Source organism: Neoarius graeffei, chromosome 1, assembly GCF_027579695.1.
Source record: "Neoarius graeffei isolate fNeoGra1 chromosome 1, fNeoGra1.pri, whole genome shotgun sequence".
NCBI lineage: Eukaryota > Metazoa > Chordata > Actinopteri > Siluriformes > Ariidae > Neoarius > Neoarius graeffei.
In genome coordinates, this window is record NC_083569.1 from 85,774,139 (window position 1) to 85,783,411 (window position 9,273).

Here is a 9,273-nt window from a genome sequence, read left to right on the forward strand (position 1 = left end):
AATGTTCATGAGTCCACCATCAGGAGAACACTGAACAACAATGTCAGTGTGGCAGGGTTGCATGGAGAAAGCCACTGCTCTCCAAAAAGAACATTGCTGTTCATCTGCAGTTTGCTAAAGATCACATGGACAAGCCAGAAGGCTATTGGAAAAATGTTTTGTGGACAGATGAGACCAAAATAGAACTTTTTGGTTTAAATAATAATAATAATAATAATAATAGCTTAGTTTTGTATAGCGCCTTTCAAGGTACCCAAGGTCGCGTTACAGGAGGAAATGGGGGGGGGGGGGGGTGTCAGTTAGAGACCAAAGGCCTCAGTGAACATGTGTGCTTTGAGATGCTTTTTGAAAGACATCAGTGTGGGGGCATGGTGTATGTAGAGTGGTAGACTGTTCCAGAGAGTGGGGGGCAGCTACACAGAAGGCTCTGTCCCCTATGGTCCGCAGCCTGACCATGAGAATCGAGAAGCGTTATGTTTGGAGAAAGGAAAACACTGCATTCCAGCATAAGAACCTTATCCCGTCTGTGAAACATGGTGGTGGTAGTATCATGGCTTGGACCTGTTTTGCTGCATCTGGGCCAGTACGGCTTGCCATCATTGACGGAACAATGAATTCTGAATTATACCAGCGAATTCTAAAGGAAAAATGTCAGGGCATCTGTCCATGAACTGAATCTCAAGAGAAGGTGGGTCATGCAGCAAAACAATGACCCTAAGCACGCAAGTCGTTCTACCAAAGAATGGTTAAAGAAGAATAAAGTTAATGTTTTGGAATGGCCAAGTCAAAGTCCTGACCTTAATCCAATCGAAATGTTGTGGAAGGACCTGAAGCGAGCAGTTCATGTGAGGAAACCCACCAACATCTCAGAGTTGAAGCTGTTCTGTACAGAGGAATGGGCTAAAATTCCTCCAAGCCGGTGTGCAGGACTGATCAACAGTTACCGGAAACGTTTAGCTGCAGTTATTGCTGCACAAGGGGGTCACACCAGATACTGAAAGCAACAGTTCACATACTTTTGCCACTCACAGATATGTAATATTGGATCATTTTCCTCAATAAATAAATGACCAAGTATAATATTTTTGTCTCATTTGTTTAACTGGGTTCTCTTTATCTACTTTTAGGACTTGTGTGAAAACCTGATGTTGTTTTAGGTCATATTTATGCAGGAATATAGACAATTCTAAAGGGTTCAGCATCTGGTATGAAAATCTGATGGACTGACATGTATAGAGCCTTATACTGATTATTTATAAAATATAATCGTGACTCGGTACACTTTGTTGGAAACATGGTGCACGAGTCCCAATCCGATCAAACGATGATGTGTCTAGCTTGGAATACAATTATAGTAACTGCGAATGTGCCATTACGTCAGACTACAGTTGCATTTGTTACTTTCACATTTTAAGCTGACGTTTAACAAATGTGATGGAGACTACTGGTGCTTCACAGATGTGTGTTATCTCGAGTCACATCAGTACACCCAAAACCAGTGCACCAAAGAGCGATAACAAAAACAATTTACTGATGCTGCTTTGATTTTCAGCCCACTCCGTAATGACACATCTGAGATCATCAGAGCATTAAAGGCAAGTTACTGTGTGCTGAAATCAAACTGCACCATGTGTGTAGGGATGAGACAGAGTCCAGGATATGAGCGATTCTGTTAATATTGCTACACTGTGTGCAAGTGAGTGTGCATATGAAAGGTGAAATCTGCCTGTATAAATATAGTAGGAGGTCCATATATGGGCATCCGGCACATCGAGAAAAGGACAGACAGAGTGTGGTGTGTGTGAGAGAGAGAGAGACTGACGTGAAGACATATCTGTGGTTGGAAAGTGAGCCACACATGCTCTAAACCACACAGCTCTCATGCTGAGAGCAGCAGGCACAGAGGTCAGGTACTGTGCATGTGACTGTATGTACATGTAGTAACACCCCTTAGGCCATCCAGCTGCAGCTCAACTGTACGTACGTATATTGCTACACACACACACACAAGTAGGAATAAGACCCGTTTCCTGTCCTGACCATCTAACAATATAGTTTACGAGGTTCATTCAGCAAATTAATTCAACTCTTTCGCTAGCTGAGGTCATGGTCTTATACCGCGTGCTCAGCAATCACACAGGCACCTTGCAGGATATAGCATCAGCATCGTGAAACATTATACCACAATGCTGTTCGATTCTTGACATTTACTGGTCAAAGGTAGCTGCTTAGTTTTCGATAACAGCAGCGCCGGATGTAATTCATATTTTTATGAATTTATGAGTTTATATTCAAGCACTGGTTTTTAGACAGGGACTGATGCACTGGACAGATTTTTTAAAAAAAAATCATCATTTATTTATTTAACACTTCTGGAAGTAAATTAAAGCATTGCGATAGGCTGTAGAACTGCAAAATTTGTTATATGCTGTATATATTTCGATCAAAGTTTCACGACTCCTAGTGTATATACAAAGTCAAAGTGGTCTCGATGAAAAGTTTGAAAGAGGTTTCATATTTGCATGCGTGTCTGAGAGAGCATTTGATTTGACGCAAACCGTACGAGTACAAGATGAATCCTCAAAATGTTTGCCAGAAATTATGTGCAGGAGGTTTAAAATAGGAATATCCAGAAAACATTTTCACTTTTCTTTTTTTTTTAATAAAACGTACTGTACTATGTATCCACAGTGCCAAGAGACTCATACAAATACCTCCAAAGCAGCCATTTTGATTAAACGGGGACATTAAAGGTGACATCATATTCCCCTTTTCCACAAGTTGAGACAGTTCTCTGAGGTCTTAATTAAATGTCTGTGACATTCTTGAATCAAAATACCACAAGGATAAAAGCACCACAGCTCCCTTCTCACCCTGTCTAACCAGCCCTGTTCAAAACGCCTGATTTGAGTGCCTGTTGCTTTAAATGATAATAAGCCAGTACTCACCCCACCCCCTCTCAGGTAGCACTTTCCTCATGAATATTCATTTGCAAAGGCAGTTCTCAATCTACGAGTGGAGATACGCAGATGAGGGGACGGGATTATTCCGACATCAAAAGTAGAGACAAATCTGAACGGCTTGTTGGATATGTTTCCTGAAACAGGCGGAACAAAAGAAGTTGACTGATGCCCCTTTTCCACCAAAGCAGTTCCAGGGCTGGTTCGGGGCCAGTGCTTAGTTTGGAACCGGGTTTTCTGTTTCCACTGACAAAGAACTGGCTCTGGGGCCAGAAAAACCGGTTCCAGGCTAGCACCAACTCTCTGCTGGGCCAGAGGAAAGAATCGCTTACGTCAGCGGGGGGGCGGAGTTGTTAAGACCAACAACAATAACAAGCCCGCGAAAGATCGCCATTTTTAAGCGACGAGAAGCAGCAGCTGTACAAACGGGAAGTCATCCATTATTATTATTGTTGTTGTTGCTGCTTCTTCCATGTTGTTTTTGCTTCGATATTCGCGCCAAAGTTTATGCAAACGTAGTGACGTAACTGACGTATACAACGACGTAACTGACGTATACAGCGATGTAATGACGTGGCTCCGCTTAGCACCGCGAGCTATGGAAAAGCAAACTGGTTCTCAGCTGGCTCGCAAGTTGAACGAGTTGTGAACCAGCACCAGCACTGAACCAGCCCAGGAACTGATTTGGTGGAAAAGGGGTATGGGTGTCTTAATTTAGCGTTTGTGGGTTGGGAGGCTCCAGATATCCAAATGTATGTACACAAGCACTGAAAAAGTATATATAGGTTATTTCCCAGCTGGGAGGTCCATATGGTGAAATACCGTGACCAAGGTCTTGAAAGTATTCAAGGCCGAGGTCACGGTATTTCACCATACGGACCGACCTTAAGCTGGTAAATAATTTTTTTTCTTTACCAAATTCTAACAGAAAACGAGAGCGCCCGAAAGGGAAAACCGAGCCGAGCCGCCATTTTGAATCCTCATTCACGGCTGTAATGCAAATGGCTTCCTCCTCGGTATACAAGTGCACTTCCATGGCAGGAAAAAACTACATTTTGCCACCTATGTAGTCCCCTATTTATACAAATAGGAGTCATTCAGGATTCAGCCATGTTTTTGCTCAGTGTGAGCAAATTACAGTTTTTAGCTTTCTTCTGAAATTTTTTTTATTTCTTCTTCCTCAGGGTAGTAAAACTCGCTTTCGCTGTGAAGACTGTCGTTATCGCTATCCATGCTGTAAAATGAATCCTATTCTCCTGAGAAATGCGAAAATAAATGTTGACAAAAATTGCTACTATGTTTCTTGTTGTTGCGAACGAGCGAGTCGCCAGAGGTCCATAACCGGGGTCTGTAACTGGGGTCCGTACCGTAGGACACGGACCCGCTCGCCAGCCAATCAGAGTGCAGGATTTAGACCGCGAAAAAAATAATTCATATTATTATACATACAGGACACTTTTTCGATGGAATAAAAACGTGTTCTATTCCCTTCTAGCAGGTTTCATTCATTCGGTTTGATAGCACGCAGTATTGTTAGCATATCGCTTATCCTACGTCTATTACGTCACTATACACAATGGAGAACAAGCGTTGAATATGGTTTATGATATTGCATGGTTGTCAAGAACATCATGACGTCACACGTCCGAGACGTAAAACTTCCGCGCTAGCGAACGACGGTTACAATTTGTAAACAAACGGCTGCCAGGTTCGCTTTGTTAATACGTTAGATTTTGAGAGAATTTTGAAAGAGAAAGACGCGTTGAACACCCGAAAGGAATGCGTATGTATATTCCATTCCATTCAGTTACTCGTCTTCGACTCGTTCAATATGCTAGCTGAATGGAATATCTGATATACCACTCGACACCAGACAATATTATTTAAATATGTCCCCTTTAAGATGTTTGGGGGGGGGGGGGGGGGGGGGGGGGGGGGGAGTGTCTAACTTCAAAAACTTTTGGAATAATATTGACTGATTTTTGTTCTGTGTAACTTATTTTGCAGGATTTCTTGTTTTCATGTCTTTCTTGTGTTTATGTGGAACATTAGACTAAGTGTAAAAACATCCGACATAAAATGAGTCACTACATGTATTATTTTTCACACTGTATTATTATTTTTCCAGGATTTGTCTTGTAGAAAACACTTAAAACACCGTATATAAAAAAAAAAATAAACTAGTAAGTATAATCGTAGGCAGTAGAGGACAACGCTAACCCCACTGATCACTGCTCCAGTTTCTTTTCTAACAGCTGCTCAGCTCAACACGCTTTGAGAAGATGCTTCCTGTGCTGTAACTGCTCTCCGTATGTGGACTAACAGACACCCATGAAGGGCTAGACCGTCTCTGTCGCTGAAGACCAAGTTATACTTCTGCATCGAATCTACGCCATAGCCTGACATGCACCTTTCCAGAAATCTAACTACACATTGCGGTAATGCAGACCACAACAACTGTGACTGGTCAGGCCGCTTGGTACAAGTGCATTTCTTCTGTACGAAAAAATCTGAAATCTATTATCATGATATTGTGTGAATATAAATATATAAAGAGTGAGGCTCTATAATGCGTGTAGATTATAATGGCCAGTTTAATCCTGCATGTTTAAACACCATTGTGTTATTTTTGTGCCTCGTTCCTGATTCAGTGGAGCCTCGGCTTCGAGTCACTCATGCTGCAGAAGACAGACGAGTTAAAACACTTCAGAAATGCTTTCGCTTGGTTTATAATGAATCGCGAGAAGCTTCTTTTCCCTCAGTTCATCTGTTTCAAAACAACATTTTGTCCGTGTTACTTTCTGTCAAACATGGAGCTTGCGTTCCACTCTGCTTCTACGTGTAAAAGCACTAAATTCTGGTGTTTCACGTGATAGCGCCTCCTAGAGTAAGTGCAATTAATACAGATATTTCAGCACTGCCTAAAAGCGGCGCTCCTGATGACTGTATGGGTAAAATATTTGCAAGGGCACAAAATCAACCTGAATAGAATAATATTACAGCATATGAACCATCGAATTGTGTAGTGTCATGTATTTTGCATAAACAAATCACTGCATTGTCTTGTGACAGTGATACCAATAATGAGATATGCATCACCAGTTACGATACATATTTATTCCTTTCTTTGACACCATGCGCCAGAAACAACACCATGACATTTATTATGGTGTGACTCTGCTGGGCGCATGGTGGACAGCGGTGAACCAGCGCTTTCACTTTACGTCATTACTGTATAGTTAAAATCGGATCTCAAACTTGATACGTCTAACAGTCGTCTGGTTACATCTTTCACGTCCACATGCGTTGGAACTCGGAGTGCGCAGATGCAGACTGCAATGCGTGCACACGCCATTAGAATGAATTACCATACACCTGTTCCTGATCAGAGCTCAATCACAGCGCATACATATCAGGACTGAGTAACACACAGACTTTACGAAAGCCTTGTATTTTGTATCGTTTTTCTGGTTTTGACCCTATTTGTGTTTTTGGACTGTGAGTATTGTATTACCTCTGATATCCTGTCTGTGCCTCACTCAGCCACTGCCTGTTTTTTGAGTCTGCCTTTGTCTAAATTTTGGATCCGTTTGCTTGCGTGTTTTCAGTAAAACTCTTCCTGCGATTACATCCATTTATAGCCCTTACAGTACATGACAGAAACTGTTAATTGTCCAACAAGCTAGTGGACTAATGAAACTGTTTTAACTAGTTTTATAAGAAACTGTTGTTCATATTTTCCGTAAAACGTGTTAGTAAATAATCCTACATAATTTTTTAGAAAGCAAATTAAAAATAAACACTGGATAAAAATCCATCTCTCTTATGTAAATAAAGATACAAATTTTGTTGTCCGGTGGTCAAGTGTTTAGGAGATATGTTGCTTTGCACTTACGATCAGTTACCCTGTGGTCGTACACATACATCATTCCTGATTCAAAAATCAGGTTGATGCATTACTGTATTCACATAGAGCTCCGCTATATACATGCTTCACCCTGTGCATCAACGCTGTACCTACAGTGTAGATTCGACCCAGAAGTATAAATTGGCGTTTAGACAGAAGGCCTGTGACTCTCCTGAATCGCTGGTCATGGATGTCTTTGGAATCAGGATTCAAACTCAAGTCAAGTCAAAGTCCCTCTCGCACCAGGATCTGGTCTTCCCAGGCAGTCTCCTGTCCCAGTACTACCCAACTCCTTGAGGTATATGGGTGCGGCGCCAGTCTCTGTAGCCCTTGGCCTCTCGCCCATTATCCAACTAGGGTTACAGTGGGGGTTAAGTCCTCTGGTCACCGCAAGAGTTTGACTTCCCCACCCGCATCTGTATTGCAAGTAGAACTCATGATCTTCCGGTCAAGAGGCGGACACATTAACCACTAGGCCAACTCGTGGTGGATTCAAACTCGCATGCTTCCAAATACAGAGTGTATGTTTAGAGATACCACTCAAGAGTTCTAAAGGAGGACTTTCTATATTCACACTCTCTCTAAAGCAGGCCACAACTTTCATTTCAGCTATGTCCTCAGCATTAGTGAGGTCATTGTTTCATATCAACTTTGACACCTTTTAACATAAAACTAACTTTAAAAAAAAAAAAAAAAAAAGAGTTCATTTGGCCAAATTAGACACGATACTGAGCAGAAAAGATGACCCAAATCTACTGAGGTTAACAATGACAAGAAAACACTTTGAAGTGTGCTGTTATAGGAAAATAAACAACGTCTGGGAATTATTTTCCTTTAACAGCACGTCTTTTATTCCTCTTATACCACAGCAATTTGCTTGATTACAAATTTATCATCAATAAAAAAAACCCCATCATTAAAAAAAAAACCCATTTGTAGTTACTTATTATGTTGTGGAACGTCCCCTGTTACCGGTTGTGTTATAGCAGCTATAAACGGCATCTCTTTTTATTCTCTCGAAGTTAATAAGACAAAAACAAAAAGTAAATAAATCAAGCGGAAATCAGAAACCGCTCTGTCCTGAGCCTACTCCAAGTGCTGAAACTGGCGACTCCTGCTATGCAAGTGAAATAAAACGATTCCTTACAGCAAACTTTCAACATTTATACAAGTGGTTTCTATAGTAACGATGATGTACGATAGAACGAGTGCATTAATAAAACCTGCCAGAGCTTCTGTTACAGAAAAAGAAAAACATCTTCTGACCAATCAGAATTGAGAATTCAACAGCACTTTAGTGTATTGTATGTTAAAACAAAAACACAAGTTTGATTTGATGTATGAAATCCAGTGACGATAAAACCGACTACAATGACAGAAAAGGCAAATCATTTGCAATGTCGTCACTAGACGCTTTCCTACCTTCTTCTCAATGATTTCTGCTGCTATTTTCTTGGCGCTTTTGAAACTCAGCCGGCCCTCGTACACCGGGACCCTTTCTTTAAACAGACCCATTTGGAAGTGGACGATGATGGGTCCTTCGGGGACAGACTCTGTCCCTACAGACATCCTTGAAAAGCAACCTTAAGAGAGACAAAAGACGATGACGCTCAGGGTGATTCTTAACAGTAGCTTAAGAAGAGCCTCATATTTCTGTCATGCACGGGTATGTAAAGTGTGAGACCACAGAACCGAAAAGGTGCCCAAATATCGCATCGAGGACACGAGAAAGAACGCGGCACAGCCAAGCAGCTGAAGTGAACAGAGTTGAGCTAGATTATTGAGGAGCAAAAGAAATAGTTTCACCGTTTTATAGCCTGGGTGTAAATCTGCAACCACAAACAAAAGGAAATGATCTGACAAAGAAAAACTTGATGTCGTCAAAAGCAAGTGTTTGAAATGGTGCAGAAGGTGAAGAGAAGGTACTTACTAGAAATGCCAGAGTCCACGGTATCCTGCTCCACCCCAGCAGCCATTTTCTCTCACCTTGGCAAGGGAGAAACAACACCTCTCTGAAGTCTTCTTTGTTTTCTGCTGCTTTCGCATGTCACACTGGTTTCCTTTTGTGAGGCGTACTTCACTAATGAAGCGCCGACAGAAGACAGGAAACTCAACACACACACACTCTCTCTCTCTCTCTCTCTCTGTGTGTGTGTCAGTGACAATAAACAGTCTCATCACTTTAAGGGTCTTTTTTTAAACACCTACACATCACAGGGTCTTCAATTCCCTGTGGGGAAACTGCTCAAATTATGAATTCAGTTTCATTTGCTTAACACTTAACAATTGTCACAAAGCAGCAGCTTTACAGAAATCTGGATGCGGATTTATTTTTAAAATGAACAAGCCAGATGACACAGTGGCAAGGAAAAACTCCCCGAGACCTCATGAGGAAGGATACTTGAG

The 9,273-nt window shown here is 41.5% G+C and overlaps 1 protein-coding gene across 1 annotated transcript in view; it reads right to left on the bottom strand.

The window, feature by feature from the left end:
- Positions 1-8,947, bottom strand: part of LOC132864459 (serine/threonine-protein kinase D3-like) — a 70,015-nt gene extending 61,068 nt beyond the window's left edge. The window contains exons 1-2 of the mRNA XM_060897912.1: positions 8,798-8,947; positions 8,290-8,450 (exon numbers count right to left, since the gene is read on the bottom strand). Of these exons, the coding sequence (XP_060753895.1) occupies positions 8,290-8,450; positions 8,798-8,843 (207 nt within the window). The 5' untranslated portion in view covers positions 8,844-8,947. The remainder of the gene's footprint in view (positions 1-8,289; positions 8,451-8,797) is intronic.
- Positions 8,948-9,273: the final 326 nt, after the last annotated feature.